This window comes from Microcebus murinus, chromosome 1 (genome assembly GCF_040939455.1).
Source record: "Microcebus murinus isolate Inina chromosome 1, M.murinus_Inina_mat1.0, whole genome shotgun sequence".
Lineage (NCBI taxonomy): Eukaryota > Metazoa > Chordata > Mammalia > Primates > Cheirogaleidae > Microcebus > Microcebus murinus.
The window spans coordinates 152,752,324-152,778,664 of record NC_134104.1 but is presented as its reverse complement, the minus strand read 5'-3'; the positions used below and the strand labels follow the sequence as shown (position 1 = coordinate 152,778,664).

At 50.4% G+C, this 26,341-nt stretch overlaps 1 protein-coding gene across 1 annotated transcript in view; it reads left to right on the top strand.

Moving 5' to 3' along the window:
- CCDC12 (coiled-coil domain containing 12) overlaps positions 1-18,919 on the top strand; it is a 53,979-nt gene extending 35,060 nt beyond the window's left edge. The window contains 5 exon segments of the mRNA XM_020280301.2: positions 15,504-15,583; positions 17,033-17,094; positions 17,328-17,362; positions 18,381-18,457; positions 18,548-18,919. Of these exon segments, the coding sequence (XP_020135890.2) occupies positions 15,504-15,583; positions 17,033-17,094; positions 17,328-17,362; positions 18,381-18,457; positions 18,548-18,630 (337 nt within the window). The 3' untranslated portion in view covers positions 18,631-18,919.
- The last annotated feature ends 7,422 nt before the right edge of the window (positions 18,920-26,341 follow it).

The following is a 26,341-nucleotide window of genomic DNA, read 5'->3' as shown; positions in this document are numbered from 1 at the left end:
ATTGAATTGGGTTCTGCTTCCACTCATCACCATCTTCCGCTTTTCTCTAACCTGGCCTCTTTTCAGGCAGTGGAGTGTGGTGGGACATGTCTGGCCTGGTAATCAGGAGCTGCGTGTCTGGGACTGTCCCTCTAGAGACTTTGGGCAGGTGGACTTCTCCAGGAAGCCTGGCCTTAGCAAGGAGTGTGCCTGCATTTTTAGGCTCCAGAGAAAAGCAGACTCATGGGGCTTTAACAGATTTAGAGCAGAGGACTTGCTTGGGTTATTTAGGAAGGCAGGTCAGAGCCTCGGTCACTATAACGGGCGCCAGACCCAGGTGTTAATTCCACCTGGGTCTAACTTCATTCATTCCTGGGTCTAACTTCAGACTGCAGGGCTTGGGCGTGGGCTTTCTATGAAGAGCAGGATGTAGCAGAGGCTATCTATCCGAGGAAAGGGGGTCTTTCTCCTTACCTGTACCCCAAGTCTGGAAAGGACTCCCAAGCAGGATGCTTATGGATTAGGAGCAGACCCTAGAGAGCCCCTAGGCTAGGCCACAACCCCTCCCACAGCCTCCTTTGGCACTGGGGAGAAAGAGGTGACCTTCTATTCTACTGGAAGGATGACCTCTGAGGTCAGTCACCAGCAAGCATCCAGATTACTTGGCTCCTGGAAGGTGATAACAGCCTGCTTCTTCAGTCCAGGTCAGCCTGAGTGGAGCCCAGGTGACAGGTGGGAGGCTCTGTGGGCACTAGCCTTTCTGAAATGTCCTGAAAGAAGTGCAGTGCCTTCTCTGGGCTGCCTTTGGCCAAGGGCAGCAGGACAAGGCCTTGTGGAGAATACACCTCTTGAGTTAGGTCTGGAATCTGAGTGGTGGCGTGTGGGTAGCAAAGGCCCAGAGCTGGGAACCTGTGGTGTGAAAGGGTAGGTGGTATAACCTCTTATTGGGGGAACATGAACAAACATCATCCCGTGCCTCTAAAGCCCTGCTCATGAACCCCAATCCTAGCTTTATATAGTGTCGCTGGGGGCTCCTTCCAATCTGAGACCTGGGGCCCAGCCTGGATGGTTGAGGCTAAGTTCTCCCTGATGCTCCCCGAACCCAGCCCCTACCAGGGCAAGGTTGGGGGGCACCTTCCCCACCTTTTCCTCCCCACTTTCTCCTCTTATGCCCTGATATGGAGTCCTCCCACATTGTCACCCAGCTTGGAACTCTAACCACTGGATGACCCTGTAAGTCTCAGCTCCCTGTGTGCCCCTGTCAACCAACAGAGCAGGATCTGCCTGCCCTAGGAACCCTCTGGGTCACTCAGTGTCCCTTGCAGAGGCCTGGTGGCCAGTTTCGCTGATTGGTGTAGCTAGTTCATCATGCACTTTTTTTTTTTTTTTAACTTAAGGACTTGGGGAAATAACAAATGTTGAGGAGATTCTTGGTTCCACAGCAGGCCCTGAAATTACAGGAACTAGGCAGATGGAGTCAGCTCAGGATTTGGAAGTAGGTCCTGGATTTGAGGCCAGGCCCTGCCGATTATTAGCTCTCTGACCCTGGAGCAAGTCACATTGCCTCAGTGAGCCTCAGTATCTTCACCTGAAGACGGGAAGAAAAAGAAAACTTGCTTCACTTAATGAATAGAACAAATGCCATACCTGGGGCTTTGGGGCAGAAGGAAGACACTGTGAGGCCCTCCTGAGAGAGCTGAAGGACCTTGAAAAGGCAGAGTTAACTTTTATATAACTTATCTAACTTTGCACATAAGGCAATAGTTGGGAAAACAGTGAGGTAGATGGATGAGAGTAGAAATAAGCATATGTGACCAAGAAGTTAATGATTAGGAACCACTTTGTAGAGCCTCATTTATTTGGTACATTAGATAGTCCTTGGAAATAAGCTGTGTGGCCTCATTCTGCAGTTCCATTTGTCTAACCAGATATACTGCGGGGCCAGGGTTCGTGGCTGAAGAAATGGGAATGTACAGCTGGATTGGAGTGGGCACCCCAGGACCTTGTACCCCTCCAGCCATCCGGAAGGGTCATCCCCTGCCTCCCTGCCCCTGCCCCACTGCCTGAGGAGACCTTTTTAGAATTACTTTGGCTGCTCTGTTTCCTTTGCCTTTCCTTGTACATTTGCTCAGTTTGTTAATATCTAGGGAAAAAAGCTTGCTGGGATTTTGATCAGAATTGCATTGGATCTATAGGTGGAAATTCCTTTTTAAATGTTTTATTCCTTTCCTAGGATAAATCCTATCCCATCCCCATACAACTGAATCGCCATCAGATCAGCGTGAGCTTCAGCAGGTCGCCCAGCCCAGGCCAGGCTGTGGGAAGGAGGGATGTGTTACCACCCCCAGAAGGGCCCTGTTTCTCTGGGCTGAATCTCCTCTGGCCCAGCCAACCTTCTTGTGGCTAACCCTGCAGAGGCATTGATGGCTCATCTCCAAGGCAGCTCCCTCCCCCGGCCCCCTGCTTACTGCTGAGACAAGGCGCGTGCCCTGGAAAGCTGGAGGGGCACTCAGGTCAGCTGCTTTTGTTGTTTTTTTTTTTTTTAAGACCTCAGTCACTTCCTCCTGATGGCAGGCTGGCTGCTATGTGCCATGAGGTGTGTCTAGGGTAGGGTTTCACTGGTGCCTGCCTTATGGGAAGGACTGTTGGGTGGGGGCTGACAGGTGGGAGAAGAAGGGAGGTGTTACACCCTCTCTGGCATGTTACACGGGCAAGTCCCTATCCCCCAACCCCCACAGCCACCGCCTCCCTGTGGCTTTGGATCAGGGTCTGCACACTGCTCAAGCAGTCACCATCAGGGACAGTGGTTTGCCCTGGAGGGGGTGTCACACATTGCAGAAGAAACTAGGCCACTGGCCTTCTTCAGACATGGAAAACCTGTTCCCTAACTTGACGTGTTTGTGACTCTCCCATGGAGAGAGGTCCCACCCCAGCAAGGCTGAGCTCTGGCATGGTGCCCAATCCCTTTAGTCAGGCCAATGCCAGGCAGGTTGGGTCCTAGAAATGGTGTCCACACACCAGGGTGTGTCGCAGTCTGTGATGTCAGCTTGATTCGACACACATTGCTCCACTCTACTGGTAACAACCAGGGTGGCTCCCACCCACACCTCCTGAGTTATCTCAGTCCTCTAGGCCTGGGATGTCCTCGTCATGGGCAGTGGGGATGGGCTGTCTCATGCTGGAGCAGCAGCACAGAGACCTTCAGCCACCCCGTTTTCCTGACTCTTTTTCTCAGGTATCGGCCTGAGAATGTAGAAGAATGAATCAAAAGAGAACTGGGTTAAGGAACAGGGTGAAGTCAGGTCACCACGCGCCAGCACCAGGCACCTCCCTTCTGTGTAGGGGTAGGGTGGGAACACAGCTACATCCTTTCTGTATGGAAAAAAATTCAGCTATCTTGTATATTATGATCTTCAGTGCTTCCAAAGCCCTTTCATGAAATCTTTACCCCTGTTCTGGGACTAGGGGTGGTCTACATTTATAGGTGAGGAAACCACCGTTCAGGCAGGTAAAGTAACTTGGCTAAAATCTCCCAACTGGAAGGGAGTGGAGCTGGCCCTGGGACCCCTCCCTGGTTCCTATGTGACATGGTCGAGGTGGAAACAACTGAGCTCCTCCAGCCTCCTTGTTGGAGATGGGGAATGAGGCCGTCTGCAAGCTGCCAAAGCAGACCACACTCGGCTCTGCTCCACCGCCAGCACTTAGTGCTTCCCTTGAAGGGAAGGTGCTGTGGCCTCTGTCCCACATGGCCTTCAGCTAGGGCCAGAGGGCTGGGCCTCAGGGATGCCAGATAGCTGTGTGGTGAAAAGAGGAGCCTCTCGCTCTGGCAGAGTACAGCCCAGCGCAGCCCAGTGGGCTTGAGCCCCATCCACCCCCCCAGAGCGGTCTGTGGGTGGGGTGGGCCCTGGGAGGGTGAGGGGAAGGGGACTTTGCAGGCCTGTCCCACCAGCATCTGGTGCTACGTGGCCATGGTGGCCAATCCAGTTCTCATATTGGTGGACCCTTTGGGATTTAAGTCTTCTGGCCTCCCTGATTTTAAGGGAGGGCATGACTGTATTGTTCCTAAAGCTCCTTATGCCTCTAGCGCCTGTGACCCACTGATTTTAGAGGCTGAGGAAGGGTTCTTCATGCAGCTGGGAGAGCTGCGAGGATGGGCGTCTATGGAGGGAGAGGAGTTTCCAGGATGATGCTGTACTGGCTGGACTTCGCTGCGGACACAGGTTGTGGAATTTCTTCCCTTGAGAAGCAGTAGGAGCCCAGATCCCTGCCTGAGCCACCTGCAACCCCGAGCAGGACCCCCAGCCACTCTGTCGGACAGCTTTACTGCTCTGCTGTAGTTGCAGGTCCCTGAGGAGCCCCGTGGGGGAAGCTAGCATAGGGTCTACCTTGAGGCCGGAGACTCGGGTTTGGATTCTGGCTCCTGCTCCTCCCTGAACTTGGTTATATCTGCACATCTCTGGATGTTTGCCACTTCTAGAAAATGTCAGCAACAGCTTCTGCCTGTGTTGAAGGGTGTCTTGAGAGGTACCGTGGAGAGACAGGGTGTGGAGGGTGCCCCTGCTGAGAAGGCGGGTTATCCCTGTGGCCCACGATTTGGGGAGGGTGGGGGAGGGCATGGGAGCTCCCACCCTTTTTCCTGAAACCCTCTAAAGAGGCATTTGCTAGGGGTTGTTTGGGAGGCTTTCTCCACCCCTTGGGGCTATGATGTGGCCCTGTCCTGCCATGGTCAGTTCTTGTGTCATGTGCTCCAGCTGACCTGTGTCTTTTCTGTGTGGTGAGGAGAGGAGGCCTGGGGTGCGCTGGATAGGAGAAGGGGAGGCAGCTTTTATTGCCCTGTGCTGTACCGTGTCCCTAGAGTGGGGCCAGAGTCGCCTTGCTAGGGGACAGCCGCAGGACAGTCCCCTCTGCCTGAGAGTGGCTAAGCCAGCATCAAGTGTTCTGAAGGAAAATGTGAAACAACCACCAGACAAAAACATCCCTCCAAAGCCTATTTCCAGTATCTGTGTTCTGTCCCGATCTGCGCTTTACCTATACTGAAGTTTTTTTTGTTTTTGCCTTTACAGCCAGGTGTTGTAATCACATTATTTTGAGCTGTTCCCCCTCTCTGGAAGGACACTAGTGGCTCTACAGCTTTAGGGGACTCTGCCAGAGGAGACCCCAGAAGTGTCTGCCCCTTGGCTATTACAGATTATGCTGCCAGAAACATTGGCATATAGGATGTTTTGCTTTGCTTGTCTCTGTTTTGTTACTGTTTCTATGGAACAGTGTCCCCAGAGCAGGATCACTGGGTCAAGGGGTTTGAGTATTTTCATGGATCTTGAAAAACTGACCAGATCAGCCTCTGGAGCAGTTGCACACGCCATTTGGGAGCGTTGCCTCTCCCCTCGTTTTCATGGTTTTCTAGGGTCTGGCCTTTGGCAGCAGCAAGTGAGGCCTTGTTATTTATGTTGGGGACATGGGGGTGAGTCTCCATGTGCTGAACCTAAAGCAGGCAGAGGGTTAGTTGGGGGCAGGGTATTTTCCTGGAAGAGCTCCTGTGTTTCTGTACTCTGAATATTAAAAGTGAAAGCCTTCTGTGGTCTAAGTTGCTGAACTTTCTGGCCAGTGCTGGCCTCCAGGAACCCTGCAGGCTCATCCTAGACTTGGCTTTCCCTGTGGTCTGTTACTGTGAGGAGAGCCTCACACTAACTCTCCCGTTTTTGGCCTCTGATGGGCCTAGATGGGCAGGAGGGACCAAGGTGGCCAGGTGAGGAGGCCTTGTTCTCCGGAAGCAGGCCATGTGGAACTTCGCTGTCCTAGTTCTCTCTCTGCCTCTGTCCAAGGGTCTAGGACAAGGAATGAGTGTGGAGTGTGGCCTCAGGTCTATGGGGTGAGAAGAGAGGCCGACACCACTGGTAGCATGAATGAATGAAACGGGCCTGGGCTGTGAAACCTCCAGGAGCAGTACAGACTTTCTCTGGGGCCTGTTTGCCGGTGATGGGTTTGGACCAGATACATAATCTCAAAGCTTCCTTTTATTTTTACATTCCAGAACTCCTGGGTTTTGTAGTTTACTGAGAACACCAACTTTCCTCACTCACTTCCTCTCAGGGACACATACACAAGGTGTGATAAAGCACCCCAAAGGGTGATTTCCCCTGAATCTCCCTGGCCAGCCCACACCTGGGTCCTTGAGGAAGACCTCGGGAAGAGTTCAGAGTGGTGCCATACCTGTTCTGGCTCTGGGCAGGTCTTCCAGACACCCAAGGAGGAAGCAGAGTAGAGGAAATGGAAAAGGAATGTTTACCCGTTTTTTAGGAGACTCAGGGAATGTGAACTTGGCCATTGGCCTGTTGCTTAGCCACAAAGAAGTCACTTAGGAGTCTGCTGCCCTGGCCCAGCCACTTTCCTGCCTTCTTTGCATCTGCTGAGCACAATTTCTTTGTTCTCTTTGTCTTTGGAATTCATTACAGGCTCAGAGAGCCCCAGGCTACCCATGAAGCTGGTTCCTGAGTGCCGTCTGAATTCCTTTATCCAGCCTGAGGCAAGCATATGCCGAGTCTCCCCACCCAGCTGTCTGGTGCTACAGTGCTAGAGCTCAGTCACTAGGAGCTCGCAGGGCAAGCTGTGATGAAGGACAGGCGTCCAGCTGTCACAGGGCTGTGCACAGAGGGTATTGGCTACTGCGTAGAGGGTAGAGAGGCAAGTGGGGCAAAGAGGGCCCAGGAGAAGAGTGGTCAGTTGTACCTTGGAGAGGGTGGGGCTATGGGGGAGGGGAGGCACTGCCCACAGGGCCACCTGTTGAAGCTCAAAGCCTATATTGGATTGGAAAGTGTGTAGCAGACAGGCTGGTCTCTGCTGGGTGAACAGGCTGTGGGGCCAGGACCATGTGGAGAAGTTTCGGCTTGTTTTGGGGACACTGGGGGCCCTGGGTAGAGGAGAGAGAGTGGAGGCACTGAGGTGGTCGCTGTATGTGCCTCCTGTGGAGAGATAGCAAAGTTCAACTCAGACAGTGGCTGCCAACATGGAGAGGACTGTGTGAGCGGCCCAGGGCATTTGGTGCAAAGGGCAGTGTTCCAGAGGCCACTGGGCTCACTGGGCTGCCTTTCTTCCTGTAGACTCTGGGGCAAGAAGCCCCCACAGCATGGCCTGGTCTCTGCTTCCCTTTGGCTGCCCTGGGCCACAGAGACTGGTGGTCCCTGGAGCTCAGCTGCTGGGCGCTGCCTGATGCAGGCCTTGCCACAGTGCTCTACTCCTGCAGTCCCCAACTCCCTGTTAGGGACCGGGCCGCAGAGCGTGAGCGTCCGCTCCCCATCACTCCCTCCCATCAGCGCCTGAGCTCTGCCTCCCTGTCACCCGCACCCCCATCCGTGGAATAATTGTCTTCCATGAACCTAGTCCCTGGTGCCAGTGCCCAAAATGTTGGGGACCGCTGCTCTACTCCATAAACAGTCTCTCTTCCTTTTGTTTCCTTTTGTCCACTTGGTTGGTTGGTTCTGTGTAGAAAGAATACTGATTGCTATAGAAATTCTGGGAACTACAGAAAATCAAAGAAACGAGTAAAAATCACTCTTAATCACTGTCAGTATTTTTGTTGTTTTTTTTTTCTATAAATTTCTATTACATGTTCAGAGCGATTCTTTGCAAACATTTTTAACAACTATATGATGATCCATTTAAAAATGGCTATAGTCAGCACAATTTATAATTGCAAGTCTGTGGAAACAGCCCAAGTGCCCATCAATCCAAGAATGGATTAATAAAATGTGGTATATGTATACCATGGAGTACTACTCAGCTCTAAGAAACAATGGTGATATAGCACCTCTTATATTTTCCTGGTTAGAGCTGGAACCCATACTACTAAGTGAAGTATCCCAAGAATGGAAAAACAAGCACCACATGTACTCACCAGCAAGTTGGTATTAACTGAGTAGCACCTAAGTGGACACATAGGTACTACAGTAATAGGGTATTGGGCAGGGGGGAGGGGGACGGGTATATATATATATACACACATAATGAGTGAGATGTGCACCATCTGGGGGATGGTCATGCTGGAAACTCAGACTTATGGGGGGAGGAGAGGAAAGGGCATTTATTGAAACCTTAAAATCTGTACCCCCATAATATGCCGAAATAAAAAAAAAAGCAAAAAAAAATAATAATAAAATGGCGATAGCTATTTGGGTGTATCTTTGTATATTTTATTAATACTTTTTGAGTATGTGAGGGATTTATGTGGTTCAGTGTTCAAGAAACATTACAAAGGTACATAGGGAAAAATATATGCCCGGTTGGGAGACCACCTTTGGGACCAGCTTTTTGTTGTGCACAAATATGCAAGTATGCTGAGATATTTCCCTTCCCGAACTACATGTTCCTTTTTACATGCAGGATAGCCTACTATTCTATCGTTCGTCACCTTGCTCTTCTTACTCCAATAGTGTGTCTTGGCATTCATTCCACAAAAGTTCATAGAGTCTTCATTGTCCCTTTGGCCAACAGGCATGCTACTGTTGGCGAGGACCATATGTAGGGCATGTAAACAGTTTCCATGATACGCTGTCTCCCCTAGGAAAGGCTTAGCTCTAGGAAGGGGCTCCTGTATTTGTCCTCCAGAGCACCTGGCTCAGGTCTCCTTTTGTTTTGCAGCCGGAGGACTGGAGCTGAAAGGCTGGGGGATCTCCTGTCCTGGATCTCTCCACACCTTTGCATGTGGCTCCTTGAGGGCTGGGGATTGTCCCACACTTCCTGTGGCTCATTGCCCAGGCATTGCCTGAGGCATAGGAAGGGCCCCTGGGGTTGAACCCTGTCTTCTCTTTCCCAAATCCAGGTTTCAGTCCCGCTGCCTTCCACACCCAGTTCTGAGTAGTCAGGGCTGCAGAGATGAGTGAGATAAGCCAGGCTCCTGGCTGGCCTGGGTCCCAAGCTGGTGGAGGCCAGACAGGCAGGGCGAGACAAGTAGGGAGGCTGTTCTTTGTTTGGCTAGGCCTTAACTGCTTGTGGTGTGTCCTAGGTGGCCCTGCCACCCTGTGGGCCACACAAGGATGACTTTCTGTCCACTTTGTTACTCCCACATACAATTGGAAGGGGCCTTGGCAGGTCATGCGTGTGTCTGCTGGGCTGCTTGTTCCCAGCTGCATGCAAGACTTTGGAAGATTACTCTCTGTGCGCTGTCCCATCTTAGACTGTAAGTCTGCCACGCTTGCATCCCAGCAGGTAGAGCTCTCAGGGTCTGGGGAAGGGCTTCTGGGACAGCAGCATGGAGTGAGAAGGAGGAAGGAGGTGAGACCTCGATCCTAGAGCAGCAGTCCCACAACCTTTTTGGCACCACAGACCAGTTTCATGGAAGACAGTTTTTCTATGGACTGGAGGTGAGGAGGGATAGGGGGCAGAGGCGGAGCTCAGGCAGTGATACGCAGCCCAGTTCCTAACAGGCGCTGGACGGGTCCTGGGCTGCAGCCAGGGGGTCAGGGACTGAAGTCCTATAGGACACACCTCTGTTCAGTGTTGGTGTCCACAGCCTGTATCACTCCCACACAGCCTCATGAAAGATGAATGTCCTTAATTTCCATATGGACACCAGTGAAGCCATGATCCTTCCCATGTCTCAAAAGCATCAAAGATGGGATTTGGAGCCAGGATATACTGTTGGAAGTCGAGGCTCTAGCACCTCCTCCGCTCGGCAACCCCCTCATTCTAAAATGCAGACAGCAGAACCAGCACTTGGCTCCAGTGGCCTCCAGAAGGGTGACTTCCAGTTGCCAGTGACTGCCTAGGGAGTGGAGTGCAGGCTGCTTCAGCATGTCCTGGCTAGCTGACAAGTCTCTGGGCGTTGGCCTGCCCTGCTGGTCTGGCAGGCACGGTGCAGTCACACTCTCCCAGTCTCCAAGAGCTGTGGCAGCCCCAGACGCTGTCATGGGCGCCCCTTTGCAGGACAGCAACTGCAGCAGCAGGAGCCTGCTTTGTGTGTGAGCCTGTTGTCTTGCTGTGTGTTTCTTGGCTTTCCTGTATCTTTAATGCTGATCTTCTTTTGGATTTTTAAATTTTTAATTATTTCATTTCTTTTCTTTGTTAAGTTGTTAATTATATACTCTTTTTCTTTTAGTAGTTTCCACAGGGATAGCAACATATGTTGTTATCAAGGTCTAATAAAAAATAGTACTTTTACCATTTCCCATACAGAGCTAGGACCTCAGAACACTTTAATGCCATTTGCTGCTCTGTCTTTTGTGCTATTGTTGCTATATTTTAAAAAATCCTACAAGTTATTATTACTATTTTATAAGTCAGTATTCATTTGCTTTGTCTATGTATTTACCTTGTCTGATGCATTTTTCCCTGCAGTTCAGTGCTTTCACCTGAGATCATTTTCCTTTAGCCTGAAGTACTCCCCCTGTTAGTATTTCTTAAATAACAGATCCACTGATGGCTAATTCTCCTCCCAATTTTTCTTTATCTAGAAAAATGTTTCTCTTGAGAGCTTTTAAACTAGACTTAGAATTCTGGTGTGGCATTTTATTTTCTTTCCCCACTTCCATGATATTATTTCACTGTCTTATGGTTTTCATAGTTTCACTTGAGAAGTCAGATTCAGTTGTTCCTTTGAAGGTTAGGTGTCTTTAAAATTTTCTTTGTCTTTGATTTTTACCGTGTTCCCCTGAAAATAAGACCTGCCCATAAAATAAGCCCTAGCAGGATTTCTAAGCATTTGCACAATAGAAGCCCTACCCTGAAAATAAGACCTAGTGATAAGGCCGGGCGCTGTGGCTCACGCCTGTAATCCTAGCTCTTGGGAGGCCGAGGCGGGCGGATTGCTCAAGGTCAGGAGTTCAAAACCAGCCTGAGCAAGAGCGAGACCCCGTCTCTACTATAAATAGAAAGAAATTAATTGGCCAACTGATATATATATAAAAAAGTAGCCGGGCATGGTGGCGCATGCCTGTAGTCCCAGCTACTCGGGAGGCTGAGGCAGGAGGATCGCTTGAGCCAGGAGATTGAGGTTGCTGTGAGCTAGGCTGATGCCACGGCACTCACTCTAGCCTGGACAACAAAGTGAGACTCTGTCTCAAAAAAAAAAAAAAAAAAAAAAAAAGACCTAGTGATGGGCGTGGCTACGCAGCATATCTGCACAACCCATGCATTTCGCTGGGGAGTGGTAAAGAAGAAGAGCAGTCCTTCTCATCTGCCCCATGAGAGCTCTATTGCTCAACATGAGAGATTGGGGCCAGTGGTTCTAAAGGAAATAGAGTCGCAAGAAATTCAGGATGGAATTTGGGGTTTGGAGACTTATGATGATGTTGCAGAAGAAGACAACTATATTTGCATAAATGTAGATTGTTATACTGTACTTAAAAAAAAGAACACATCCCCTGAAAATAAGCCCTAGAGCAGGCATCCTCAAACTACAGCCTGTGGTCCACATGCAGGTGTTTTTTGCCTGTTTGTTTTTTTACTTCAAAATAAGATATGTGCAGTGTGCATAGGAATTTGTTCATAGTTTTTTTTTTTTAACTATAGTCTGGCCCTCCAATGGTCTGAGGGACAGTGAACTGGCCCCTGTTTAAAAAGTTTGAGGACCCCTGCCCTAGGATGTCTTCTTGAGGAAAAATAGATATAAGACCCTGTCTTATTTTCGGGGAAACACGGTAGTAGTTTGACAATGATTTGCGTAGGTGTGCTGTTCTTTGGGGTTCATAATGTTTCTTTGATTTATGGTTCGATGACTAATTCTTTCATAAATCCTGTATGATTTTTTCATTCTGTAAATTTTTCAGTCATTATCTCTTTGAATATTGTTTCTGGCACTCTGATTATATGCATGTTAGCTCTTCTTACCATATTCCATATGTCTATGTGTCTTTTCTGTGTGCCAGCTTTATTCCTCTGTGTCTCAGTCTGCATATGCTGCAGTTCACTAATCCTTTCTTTAGCTGTACTTAGACTGCTGTTGAGCCCATTTATTGAATTCTTAATTTGGTTCTATTTTTCAGTAGTAGAATTTCCATTGTATTAACTTTTTTTCTTATTTTTATTTTTTTAAATTGAGATGGGTGTTACCCAGGCTGCACTTGAATTCCTGGGCTCAAACAGTCCTCCCACCTCAGCCTCCTGAGTAGCAGAACTATAGGTGCACACCACCATGCCCGGTATTTGATTAATGTTTACAGTTTCTGCTTCTCTGTTGAAATTATCTTGTGATCTCCTTTCCTGTTAATTGCAATTATTTAAAATTTCATTTCTCGTAATTCTAGCATCTGGATTTCCTATGAGTATATTCTATTTTTTCTTATGGTTTTGATTGAATCTTGGATGTTGTGATATTGTATATGAAAAATTCTAGAGATAATTTGAGATTCTAGGTACATTTATTTTCCTCCAGAGAGAATTTATTCTACCTTGTAGCAGGCAGTTAGGCTAGGGGTACCCCGCCCCTCCCTTTCAGGACTGATAGAGAGGCCGCCTCTCACCAGGACCCAGTTACATCATTCCCTCTGCCAAAAAAAATGGCAGGCCGGTTAACAACTGTGCTGATACCAGCGTTTCAGTCCCTGGGAAGAGTGGTCTGGTTCAGGTTCACCCCTGCTCTTAGGATGGGGCTAATGGGGGTTCATAACAGAAAGCGGGGTGGGGTGCCAGGGCCCTACTCTTTGGCTGTGCTAAACATGCATCTCTCTCCAGCCTCTCAGCTTTACAGCCACTGCTTGTAAATGGACAAATACTTAAGGGGAAAGAGGTATCTGATGTCAGGCTCACTTAGTTGCTTTTCCCTTATCTCCATGATTGCAGCCTCTGAAATCCTTGTCAGTTTGGTATTTCTCCAAGGCCAATATCTAGATTTTTAAAAATACATCTGTTGTCAGGTTTGTTAACTTATCTGAAGAAGGGAGGTTAAATCCTGGGCCTGTGTTGGAAAGGCCAGGCCCCCAGCCCGACCCGGGGCGCCACTACCTCTCCCAGAGTCTCCTGCCCTCTGGCAGTGGTGGCGCTCTGCCAGGGGAGGGCAGTTACGTGGGCATTAGGGAGGGGAATCTTCATTAGCTCTCAAAGATTCGAAGATGAGTCAGGAGAGAGCTTGAGCCCAGCTTGATAGAGCTGGACACACCCAGCACAACCTGCATGTTTATAGGTATGGAAACTGAGGCCCAGAACAGGACCATCCCATAGTGATAGGGACTCGGGTGTTCCTGGCGGCTTGACCAGTGCTCCGCTGTGGGGCCTGGCAGGACGGGGCCTCCTTTCCCTGCTGTGACCTCATTCCAGTGGTCTGCTGAAGGGGTGGCTGGACGCATGGGTGCTCCTTGCCACCGTGAGCTCTGGGTACAGTTCATTGCTCCCTCTCTCCTTCTAACTTCTCACAGAAGCCTGGAGACGGTTTCTGAGAGTGACAGTTTTTTCCCCTCAATTCCTACAGTTTTCTTCCCACACCCAGTTTCTCTTCCTCTTTTCTCCCCACCCTGTTGTAAACGAAAGTCTTTGTACCAAGTCATGCTTCACTTTCTCTCCCTGTACCTCGGTGGCCTGACATTCACCCTCAGGCCCGAGGCAGGCACGAAGAGTGGGGTGCAGGACAGGTGGGGTGTCCCCGTTCCTTAGCGATGCAGGCTCTGGGAGTGTGGCATAGGCCTCTCCACAGGTGATGCTGGTGCCGCGCCCACCCTCCCCCTGTCACACAGGCTCAGCCCCAGGTCCCCGGCAGGAGGTGGGAGATGGTGTGTGAGCTAGGGTAGCAAGCAGGTGGCACTCTTGAATGGGGGAATGAGCTTGTATCTGAAAGCCTCCAATTTCAGAGCACTGCCACTTGCCAAGCTGTGTGGCCACAGACATCAGCTGCCTCACCTCTGGGAAGGCCTGCCTTCCAGGGGCTGGGGAAGCCAGCAACGCTTTTGCCTGGCTAGACAGAGGGCGCGGGAGATGGCAGACAGGGAGAGGCCTCCTGTTGGGAAATTGCTCCCTGCCCGAGAGGCCCAGGACTTTCTGAGGGGCCTGCAGTCCCAGACCAAAAGAGGTAGTGGGGGCTGGGTGTGGTGGCTCACGCCTATAATCCTAGCACTCTGGGAGGCTGAGGCAGGAAGATCGCTCAAGGTCAGGGGTTCAAAACCAGCCTGTGCAAGAGTGAGACCCCATCTCTACTAAAAATAGAAAGAAGTTAATTGGCCAACTAAAAATATATAGAAAAAATTAGCCGGGCATGGTGGCGCATGCCTGTAGTCCCAGCTACTCAGGAGGCTGAGGCAGAAGGATCGCTTGAGCCCAGGAGATTGAGGTTGCTGTGAGCTAGGCTAACGCCACGGCACTCTAGCCCGGGTGACACAGTGAGACTCTGTCTCAGAAAAAAAGAGGTAGTGGAGAAGGACCCACAGCCATGTTCACCTGGCTGGCATGTGAGGGGCCACTTCTCTAATCCTCTGGTTCTGGGTGCCTGTCCCAGTATTGCTGTCTTGCTGTTATGAGGCCCAGCAGCCCCCAGGAACTCTCACTCTGCTGTCCTGTGGAGTTGCTGGGGGCCCTCTCTTCCTGGGGGCCTGCTTCTGTGTGGGGGTTGGGATTTGACGAGTTGCTGAGCTGAGAAGGGCCCCAGTGAGCTCTCGGTGCAGCCAGCCTTGCCTGAGGAGACTGAGGCAGGAGGAAAATAACGTGGTCACTGGCCGCAGCTTCCACTGTGGGATTCTGGCCCCTCATGGCTCCTCTTGGGGTCTTGGGGTCTGCCCTGGTCGCATTTGAAAGACCTCTTGCAGGGGTAGGAGCCGTGCATTTCTCACTGGTGCCCGGGTGGACTGTGGCTTTCCCAGCTTTGCACGTGGTCGTGCCTCTTCCACAGCCCTCATGGGCCTCCCCTGCAGTCATTGAACGGGGTCAGCTTCTCGTGCGCTTTGTGCCTTGGCCCTGTCCACTACAGCCGCAGGTCTGGACACCGCCTCCTTCTGGAGTCCGTCCACCCTAACCCAGCCAGTTCCCACTGGCTGCCGGCAGCCATGCCCCCTCTGTGTCCCCCAGCACTCGCTTGCCTATCCACGTGTCACTGTTCCTCACTGCCATGTGCCTTTTCCCCAGCATGCCCAGACATATCATTGGCCCGGGGCAGGAAGGCTCTGGGAGGGGGCAGGGCTTGGGGACCTAGTGGGTGACCACTGCTTTCTCTTTTAGGAGTAACTCAGCCTAGGAGTTCTGGCCCTGACGGGAAGATACCCCTTGCCTTGGGTTCAGATTTGCAACCACTACTGTGTGACCCTGTGTCCTTAGCCATTAAGTGGGGACATGCCAGGAGACACCCAGGGAATACTCCCTAGGCATCCGTGGCCCCAGCTCTGGAAGAAACCCACACCCTGCAGAGCAGGCAGCGCCTTTGGAGAGCAGCCTGTCCTGGCGACGCTCTGTTCTATACTTCCTTTTTCACCAGGCCCTCTCCAGAGGGATCAGGGAAAAGCCAGAAGTAACCAGCTTGTGAGGGTTCACTGCCTTCTGACTTGCAGTTGTATGAGGTGATTGAGACTGTGTCACACGCTTGACCTCATCTCTGCTTGTCATCTCTGCCCCCTTAGGGAACTCAGGCTGCGGAACTATGTCCCCGAGGATGAGGACCTGAAGAGGAGGAGGGTGCCCCAGGCCAAACCTGTTGCAGGTAGGTGGGCTCTGCCCTCTCGGCAAGTAACCAGCCGCTCGGGGCCAGGAGTTGGGCCCCCAGGACCCTCCATCGCCATCTCCCGGCAGACGTGTACATGCTCTGGCAGAGGCTGTCAGCGCACTGAAGAGGCCTCCAGCGCCGCCTCAACCCTGCTCCCACCCTGGGACCTGCGAGGGGCCCTGGATGAGGACACGTCCCCTCAGAGGACTCCTCTGGGCTGAGAAGTGGACGCAGCTCTGGGGCCCTTGGGCGTCAGAGCAGGGCGACAGGGCCGGGGGGCCCTGGGCGGGTCAGAGCGAGAGACCCTGACGAGGGCCGGCCGTTCAGGCACGCAGGGCAGCGGGCGGGCAGCTCAGACGCAGGGGAGGGCCCAGCCCAGAGCTCGCCCCTTCGCCGTGGCGTGGGGAGCAGCAGCGCAGGGACCAGGAGCTTCTGGCTGTGCACCCGCCCGACTCATGCCAGGGAGCTTCTCAGTCATGCGGACCTCTGGCTCCTGGCGCTGGAGGGTCTCCGTTTTTATTCTTCATTTTTGTTATCAACTTTTAGTCGTAAAATAAATGAATAAAAAAAAAAAATAAAATAAATGAATAAATACATTAATATTGTGAAAAAGTAAAGTGTTGCCCATTTGTCCACTTCCCAGTCTGCTCCTCCCTCTTCATCCTGAAATCCAGACACTCCCTGGCAGTTTGCTTCAAGGTTAGGGCTCCCCCTCCACTGGCCTGGCGGGCAGTGGCACAGGAGGGCAGGGCGGAGGGTGAGGAGTGGCTCTGCCTCAGGGTCAGGAGGCAGCCCCAGCCCCGTCTGCAGCTGGAGGGAGGTGAGCGCCAGGGAGGGTGCTCCTGGGGCCTCTGAGTGGCGGGGGTTGGAGGACGTCCTCAGAGCCCGGAGTTGTTATTGGTTCCTGCTTCTGGTATCTGTCCCCTTGGGGCCAGGACTCTCCAGGTCAGACAGCCGGGAGGCCTGCTGCACTGGCAGCGGCTTGTTGGAACTGGGAGGTGCCTGTCCCCTCATCTTGGGAGCACATGCCTGAGGTGGGATGGGAAGAAAAGCCACAAGTGGTTCTGGCCAGGCCAGGACCCAGAGGACATCGTCGGAGCTCTGGAGCCCTGGGGTTATGGGGAAAGCCAGTCCTCAAGGCCCTTCACAAGACCGCACTTTGTGCATGTGTAGGCAGCCGTCTGGCTTAACAGTGGAGGTTAGCGTCCCTGCTTCCTGACTGACTCCGTTGGTTGCACCCTGGGGCTGGCCTTCATCCCGGAAACCCAGGCCCCTTCTCCAGAGCTGCCTTTGCAGGGGCTTCACCTCTGGCTGCCTGGGGCCAGGGAAAGGTGGGTGCAGGGAAGCCTGGGGTCCCCTCCTCTCCCTGGGGCCACAGTAGGCAGTGTCACTCCGGAGTGGCAACTCCTTTCCGACTGGCCTTTGTTGTTGTCTTGCACCCTCTAGTGGAGGAGAAGGTGAAGGAGCAGCTGGAGGCCGCTAAGCCTGAGCCGGTTATCGAGGAGGTGGTGAGTGCCTGGGCCGCCCTGTCTTCCTCGCTGCCTCTGTGTCCTGCTGTCCTCCCCACCTGCGCCCATTCTGTCCCCTTCCTTCTCTTCACGTCTTTATTCCCTTTCCACCTCCATCCTTGCTCTCGTCCCCCTCCTTCCTCTTCTCTCATTTCCCTACCTCTCTACTCTGTCTTCCCACTTGCCTGGGGCTGGCCCCCTGCAGCCCTGGTGTGTGTCTTCTTCCTCCCCAGGACCTGGCCAACCTTGCTCCCCGGAAGCCTGATTGGTGAGTGTTGCCTGAGCAGGGGGGTGCAGACTAACTGGGGGGCTGCTATGCCAGGCGTGGGCCCCGGTCTGGGCCCTTTCCCCCACAGTGAGGAGACGGACAGTACAGACATAGAGCTACAGGAGACACTGAGCGTCGGCGCTAAGTGCTGAGGACATAAATGGAGCAATGAGAAAGTGATGGGGAGGGTCTGAGACAGAGGGGAGCAGTGGGTCCCTCAAGAAGCCCCCTCTGAAAGGGTGAGACCCCTACTCCAGAAAGTCCCATTTGAACAAAGTTGACCTTTGTCCTTAGCGGACCACAGTGTGAGGGGGGATGGAGGGAAGGGCTGACACAGGTTTCTGTCCCTGTTCTGCCACCAACTAGCCTGTTCCCCTCTGGCCCCAGTTCCCTCATCTATGCAAAGGGGATGTCCATTTATCTCACTGGGCTGAGAAAGAGGGTGCTGCAGGCGGGGAGGCTTGTGTCTGCCTTTACTTTGGGCCACACATAGGGGCTATGGCCCTCTTGCCTGGTTCTGGGTCAAGTACTTACCAGGTATGGGTGTAATAATTGGACGAAACAAAGCCATGGTGTATGTCCTAGGAAACCTAGGAAACCTAGAACCAGAGAGAACGGGCTGAGTGCACATGCACTTCTGGAAGCCCATGGGGGAGAGGGCGAGCCTGTGTCCCGGGGAGGAGCAAGGCCCATGGTGGGCTAGAGCCGGTTACTCCCTGGTGGTGACTAGGGGGACCAGACCAAGAGAGGATCCCTGAGGAGCTACCCACCCTTGCATGCCTTGGCTCTGCCCCCGTGTTGGGTGGGTCTGTGGGACCAGTCCCCTTATCTCAGTGGGTTGGGGCAGGATGGCTAGTGCTGGGTTTTAGACGGCACAGAGGGGAGAGAGGAGCATCCTGGCCTCCTCCCCAGGCAACGGATGTGATTCCCGATGCCAGAGGGCTGCAGGAGGGGAAGGGCCCCCGGCCTCACCAGGCCAGCCTTCAGCCTCCTGCCTCCCTCCACCTCCCTACTCCAGGGACCTCAAGAGAGATGTGGCCAAGAAGCTGGAGAAGTTAAAAAAGAGGACCCAGAGGGCCATCGCTGAGCTGATTCGTAAGCACAGGGCATGGCAAGGTGGGGTCCCACCCTCTGGGTGGTGGCCCAAGCACAGGACCCACCCTTCCTGTCTGCCATCCATTCCAGGTGAGAGGCTGAAAGGCCAGGAAGACAGCCTAGCCTCTGCCGTGGACGCTACCACCGAGCAAGAAGCCTGCGACTCCGACTGAGGTGTGCCCTGTCTCCCTGCACCTGTCAGGCCTGTCCTGTAGGTGGACGGTCTTGGGCAGGGTCGGGGCTGGGCTTGCTGTCACCTCCAGTTTGGCTTCAGAACAGTGACTCTGTGCCGTCAAGTCTGAAACCCTAGTGGGCGAGGCCTCCTGAGAGGTTCCTGCTGTTCTTAGTGAGGGCAGAGCCAGCAGCAGCTCCGGGGCGTGCCTGTGTCTGTACATATGTATGTATTTGGAACGTTTTTTAGTCTCTGGAAATAAAGTCAAGTGAACGCCTGTGTGGCAGAGACCTGTCAGACGTTGCGTGGGTCCTGGGGTGCTGTGGGTTTGAGCTCCAAGACAGGGTGGCCGCAGAGCGTGCTTAATATGAATAAGCCCTGTGCTGGGCAGGGCGTGTTGACGCTGGAGGGGTGGGGAAGGCCCAGGGCCGACCATCTGGGACTAAATCCCGGCCCAGTCCGTGGTCAGTGGAGGTCATTTCAAAACCCTTGGGTGACAGAGACAAGGTCTGAGAGAGTTCTTTTAAGAGCTCCTGTAGGCCTAGGCCTTATAGTAGTCTGTGGGACAGCTAGAGAGGCTCCCACTGTGGTCCTCTGTGGATCCCCTCACAGTGAGAGAGAGAGAAGGGAGAGACTGGGCCTTGGCAAACCCCAACTGGGGACCACTCCCAATTTGAGGCCCCAGCACTGTTTTTCCCACTCTGCCCAGCCCCAGGCCCCTTTCCCTACTCCACCAGTCAGAGCTAGACTCTGGCTCCCCTAGGACAGGGCCTGCATTGGGAGGGGTGCTTCACTCTGCTGGAGACTCGGATGTTGCAGGCTGGGTTTCAGGTTTGGACCCCCAAAGTCCTGGCTTTAGGACCCTGAGTGTCCTTTGGAGCTGACTCTCCAGGTTCACAAGCTGGCTACATCATCTCTGATCCAGGTACCTGTGGCCAACTGGAACTGCATCTCCTCCAGGATGGTCGCACCCTTGAGTTTCCTTCAGAGCTTCTCCTTAGCCTCCTGCCTCTGCCCTAAGTCATCCTGTGTGTTCTTCCTCTATGCTGTGCTCATCTCCGGTGGACGGTGCCAAAGACTCTGGTCACAGTGGTGGAGTGAGTGTGTGCACACAGAGACCAGCACACACACAATAAATAAATTCTTAAAACTATACAACTGCTCTCAGAAGGTATCCTATGTAGAAAAGGAGCAGGAACTTGTAGCTGTGAGTGAGGGCTGACGTGGTAGGTGGCCGGCTTCTGCAGTGAGCAGTGAGACAAGGTCAGGACTCAGATTCCAACAGGGGACTGGGACCAAACATGCCCACAGTTGTCAGGGCTAGAGTCAGGCTTCCTTTCCTAGTTATAAAGGATGAAAAGACTTCCTGCATCTGCTGGGATTCCAGTTGGAAACAGGCAGCGCAAGGACGTGGATGCCTGGTGGCTAGCAACTAGGTCCCTATTCAGCACCAGATTGGCCTGGAGTAGTGCAAGAGCCTAGAGAGCTAATGAAAGGTGTGCTGACTTCATGACCTTGGTGCCCTGACAGAAAAAGTGCCCTATAAGGAAAAGGAAAACCAAAACCATGCATGGTGGCCACTCAGCAGAAATTACAGAATACATGAGAAAATCCAGTGCTTTAAAGAATGGCCAACAACCCAACAAGTGAGAGAATTTATACCTAAGGAGATTGAAACAGTACATCCTAAATATGCTTTAAAATGTGCATTTATTTTATCATCAGAGAGAGAAAAGAAGGTATGATCCCATACCTCAAGAGTAAGGATAAGGCTGAGCCCAGTGACCCACTCTGTAGTCCTAGCATTCTGGGAGGCTGAGGCAGGAGGATTGCTTGAGCTGAGGAGTTCGAGGCCGCCCATCTTTATAAAAAATAGAAAAAGTCAGCTGGGCATGGTGCATGCCTATAGTCCCAGCTACTCAGGAGGCTGAGGCAGAAGGATCACTTGAGCCCGGGAATTTGAGGTTGCTGTGAGCTAGGCTGACCCCATGGCATTCTAGCCTGGGCAACAGAGCTAGACTCTGTCTAAAGAAAAAGAAAAATAGGGATTAGACATAAGAAAGAACTGCTTTGAAATTTTGCAAATAAAGAAGAATATGGTTATTAAAAAGCTCACTAGAAGAGCTAAATACAGTCAAAGAAGGGATTAATAAATTGGAGTTAGGCCAGGCTCGGTGGCTCACGCCCGTAATCCTAGCTCTCTGGGAGTCCAAGGCGGGCGGATTGTTTGAGCTCAGGAGTTCGAAACCAGCCTGAGCAAGAGCGAGACCTCGTCTCTACTATAAATAGAAAGAAATTAATTGGGCAACTAATATATATATATATATATAGAAAAAATTAGCCGGGCATGGTGGCACATGCCTGTAGTCCCAGCTACTTGGGAGGCTGAGGCAGAAGGATCGCTTGAGCCCAGGAATTTGAGGTTGCTGTGAGCCAGGCTGACGCCACGGCACTCTAGCCTGGGCAACAGTGTGACTCTGTCTCAAAAAAAAATAAATAAATAAAATAAAATAAATTGGACTTAAAACTGAGGCAGTCATATAGAAAGTGGCAATGAGAGAGAAAGAGGGTGAAGTGGAGGGTAGATTGAGAACTTCGCCATACTGATAGACGTTCTATAGCTGACAGGAGTTCCAGGAAAAGAAAACCAGAGAAAGAACTGGAAGAAGGAATGGCTGAGCACTTCTGTTTCTACATAAGGGTAGACTAGTTGCCTGAGCTAATCTTCCTTTGGAAACAGCTAAAAATACTAGGTAAATAAATGATGACAGCAAATATTTTTTAAATACAGCTATGAGCTGGCAAGAAAGTAAGGAATACTCAGGCAAAAATGTAAGAGTAGCAGCATACCAAAGCCTAACCTTTGCCTTGAGGGTATCTGACAAACCAGGTGAAATTGAGCATTGGTTTTTTTTTTTTTTTTTTGAGACAGAGTCTTGCTTTCTTGCCTAGGCTACAGTGAGTGCCGTGGCGTCAGCCTAGCTCACAGCAACCTCAAACTCCTGGGCTCAAGCAATCCTCCTGCCTCAGCCTCCCAAGTAGCTGGGACTACAGGCACGAGCCACCATGCCCGGCTGATTTATATATATATATATATTAGCTGGCCAATTAATTTCTTTCTATTTTTATGGTAGAGACGGGGTCTCACTCAGGCTGGTTTTGAACTCCTGACCTTGAGCAATCCACCCGCCTCGGCCTCCCAGAGTGCTAGGATTACAGGCGTGAGCCACCACTCCCGGCCCTGAGCATTGGTTTTTGGGGTCCTCGATGCCTGGGTTTAAGACAACCCAAGACCTTTGCAAAATAAGGGGCCTCATAGGAGAGCCCTCCGTAAAGCTGGGCTCCCAAACGGTGGAACTGTCTGTGAACTGATAATAAATCTGCTCTCCTGGCATCCCAGGGGAAATTGAACCTTGCCACTTACTGGAGTGAAAAAAGGTCTTCCTTGAGAACTGAGCCAGCCCTCAGTGGGTTTGCACATGAGAAACCTCAAGCCAGAAATTTAAAGTGGTCCCAGAATGGCGGAGGTCTCAAACACTTGATAGGAAAAGTGCAGATCCTGCTTGGACAAACTTTTTTTTTTTTTTTTTTTTTTTTTTTTTTTGAGACAGAGTCTCGCTTTCTTGCCCAGGCTAGAGTGAGTGCTGTGGCGTCAGCCTCGCTCACAGCAACCTCAGACTCCTGGGCTCAAGCAATCCTCCTGCCTCAGCCTCCCGAGTAGCTGGGACTATAGGCACAAGCCACCATGCCCGGCTGATTTTATATTATATATATTAGTTGGCCAATTAATTTCTTTCTATTTTTATGGTAGAGACGGGGTCTCACTCAGGCTGGTTTTGAACTCCTGACCTTGAGCAATCCGCCCGCCTCGGCCTCCCAGAATGCTAGGATTACAGGCGTGAGCCACCGCGCCCGGCCTTGGACAAACTTTTATGCATCATCTCAGTCCTCAAAGAATTCTCACTGATAAAACTCCAAGAAAAATGAGCAGTTAGGGCCTACTTAGTGACCCTGCATGAGGGCCCTCAGGGGTCATCTCCAAACAGGACCAGGGCCACTGCACGCTGTGCTGCCTCACTACAGATGAGTGTGATGGGCAGGGTGCCTACCCTCCCACCAGTGCGACTAGGACTCTGGCCCACCCAGGAGGATGGCATTCTGAGAAATGGGCAACAAAGGAAGGGAGCAAGACATTTTGAGCTAAGAACTTCAAATTATTAATATTAAAAAAAAAAAGAAAACAAAAATGAGCGGCTTACAGAAAAATTCACCAGACACACAAGGCAGCAAAGCTTCAAAAGCCAAGGACATGAAAAATAACATGGTAGAATCAGACTTGCAAAGACTTCAGACATCAGAATTATCAGTCATAGAATGTAAATGTTATCAAATGATGTAAGAACTGAAGGAGAGTTATGAAAATAGCAGAACCAAACTGATGTTCTAGAAATAAAAAATACAGTAGTCCCCACTTTGTCCCCCACAGTTTCACTTTCCATGGTTTCAGTTACCCGTGGTCAACCACAGTCCGAAAATATTACATAAATAAGATATTTTGAGAGAGAAACCACATTCATAACATTCAATATACTATATGTAACACTATGTTATTATAGTTTATTTTATCATTAGTTATTGTTAATCTCTTGCTGTACCTAATTATAAATTAAACTTTATCATAGGTATGTATGTATAGGAAAAAACAGGGTTCAGTACTGTCTGCAGTTTCAGGGATTCACTGAGGGTCTTGGAATGTATTCCCCATAAATAAGGCATGACTACTGATAGCAATTAAAAACCTTGTATCTGTGAATTAGGCTAAAGAGATAATTAGTGAATGGGAAACTCCATCTGAAGTTTTCCAAAGTGCAGTCCAGCAAGTTAAATAGATTGATAATGTAGAGCAAGAGGCTGAAAGACATAGAGAATAGAACGAAAAGATCCAACATAGCATGTGATTGGAGTTCCAGGAGAAAAAAAAAAGTGGCAGAGGCAACATTTAAAAAAAAAAAAATGCCTGAGACCTTCCCAGAACTTTTGAAAATTACCAATCCATGGCTTCAAGAAGACCAGCAAATCTCAACTAGGTTAATAAAAATAAAGACATATGCATCCAAAATGTTGTTGCTTGATCTGGGTGGTGATTAATTAGGTATTTTTACTTTATAAATATTCATTGAGCTGTACACATATGTTCTATGTACTTTTGTATGTTCTAGCTTAAAACGCAAATTTACTTAAAAAATTTCACAGCTTGTATTAATCATAAGTTGCTGCATACAGATTACCTAAAACTCAAATACAAATACTTAAACAACAAATATTTACTACCTCACTGTTTCTGTGGGGCAGGAATTAGGAATTGCTCAGCTGGGTGGGAGTAGCTTGGGGTCACTTGTGAGGCTGCACTCACCTGAAGGCTGGACTGGCCATGGAGGATCTGCTTCCAAGATGGGTCTCTAACATGGCTGCCGATTGGGGCCTCAGAGACCTCTCTGTAGGGCTTGCTTAAGTGTTCTCATGACGTGGCAGCTGGCTTTCCCAGAGTGGCAATCCAAGAGAGAAAGCAGAAGGGAGCTTCAGGGCCTTTTATGACCTGATCTTGGAAGGGAATTCTCCCACATTCTGGATTTGGTGGGGTTTTTTTGTTTGTTTTTGACAAATGCAGTAGTGAGAAGGGGAAAGTAGTAGAACAAGGAGTTCAATCTGTAGCTGACTGTGAACAAACAAGTGAGATAACTCACTACCTTGGGACCAGACTTTTTTTTTTTTTGAGACCAGTCTCTGTCACCCTGGGTAGAGTGCCATGGTGTCAGCCCAGCTCACAGCAACCTCAAACTCCTGGGCTCAAGCGACCCTCCTGCCTCAGCCTCCCGAATAGCTGTGACTACAGACACATGCCACCACACCTGGATAATTTTTCTATTTTTATAGAGACAGGGTCTCGCTCTTGCTCAGGCTGATTTCAAACTCCTGTCCTCAAGCAATCCTCCTGTCTCAGCCTCCCAGAGTGCTGGGATTACAGGCGTGAGCCACTGTGCCTGGCCCCACATTCTGTTTCATTGGGAGCAAGTCACTATGTTCAGTTCACACTCAGAGCAAGAATAATTACCTTCCACGTCCTAAAGGGAGGGCTAAGAATTTGTGGACTTAATTTTAAAACTACCTCTTACCTAATAGCATTATAACACAATTGGAGAACACAAAGACTGAGAAATGATGTTAACCTTAGAAAAGGTGTATCGCCTTTCAAGAAGCAACACATGCAGATCCTGGATGTTCCAGAAAAGAAGCAAAAAGCAACACAGCAGCAGATGTCTCAACTACAACCAGTGTTAATTGGAATGAAAGAAAATTGTCCACTTAGAATTGCAAACCCAGAAAAAAAATCTTACAAAATGTTTTTAGGCAAGCAAGGCCAGGGACTCTGTCACCAGCAGACTAACTGAAAGAAAATATGTGGGGGGATAATGAAAATGTTCTAAAGGTGATTGTGTGGGTGGTTGCACAAATTGATGAATATGCTAAAAAGTCTCTATAATGCTTAAGTTGGGGCTCTAAAGAAAAAAAAAAAATAAAATAAAAAAATAAAAAGTCTCTGAATTGTATGCTTTATTTATTTATTTAGAGACAGAGTCTCACTCTGTTGCCCAGGCTAGAGTGAGTACCATGGCGTCAGCCTAGCTCACAGCAACCACAAACTCCTGGGCTCAAGCGATCCTTCTGCCTCAGCCTCCCAAGTAGCTGGGACTACAGGCATGTGCCACCATGCCCGGCTAATTTTTTCTATATTTTTAGTTGACCAATTAATTTCTTTCTATTTTTAGCAGAGATGGGGTCTTGCTCAGGCTGGTTTTGAACTCCTGACCTTGAGCGATCCTCCCGCCTCAGCCTCCCAGAGCGCTAGGATTACAGGCGTGAGCCACTGCGCCCAGCTGAATTATATGCTTTCAATGGGTGAGTGGTATAGTGTGTATAAAGCTGTTTTTAAAAAACAAAAAGCATTCTCCTTAAATTCTAAAGAATATCATCACACTGAAGGGGCACTATCTCAGATGAAAGCATAGAAATAAAAAAGAATGAAGAAGCCAGGCGCAGTGGTTCATGCCTGTAATCCTAACACTCTGGGAGGCTGAAGTGGGTGGATTGTTAGAGCTCAGGAGTTCGAGACCAGCCTGAGCAAGAGCGAGACCCCATCTCTACTAAAAAAAAAAAATAGAAAAACTTAGCTGGACAACTAAAACTATATAGAAAAAAATAGTGAGAAATGGTGGCGCGTGTCTGTAGTCCCAGCTACTCGGGAGGCTGAGGCAGGAGGATCACTTGAGCCCAGGAGTTTGAGGTTGCTGTGAGCTAGGCTGACGCCACGGCACTGTAACCAGGCAACAGATTGAGATTCTGTCTCAAAAAAAGAAAGGAAAAAAAAAAAAAAGAATGAAAAGAAAGTACAAATTTAAATAGGCATTGGCCTTATAAAATGAAAATGCGTTGTAGGGTAGAGTGAGGGCTGCTTGGATACGCAGCATCCCCAGTGCGTAAGTCCAGAGCGCGGAGGCTGGCGTTAAGTCCTGGGCGCACCTCACTCGGCGAGGCAGAAGGCTCTGCGAAACAGGCAGGTTGACGTTTCTAGAGAGACCCTAAGCAAATAAAAACAGGGTGTACCATTTCAAAGTAGTTGAGGAAATAATGGAATGAGAAAAAAGCCATTATCC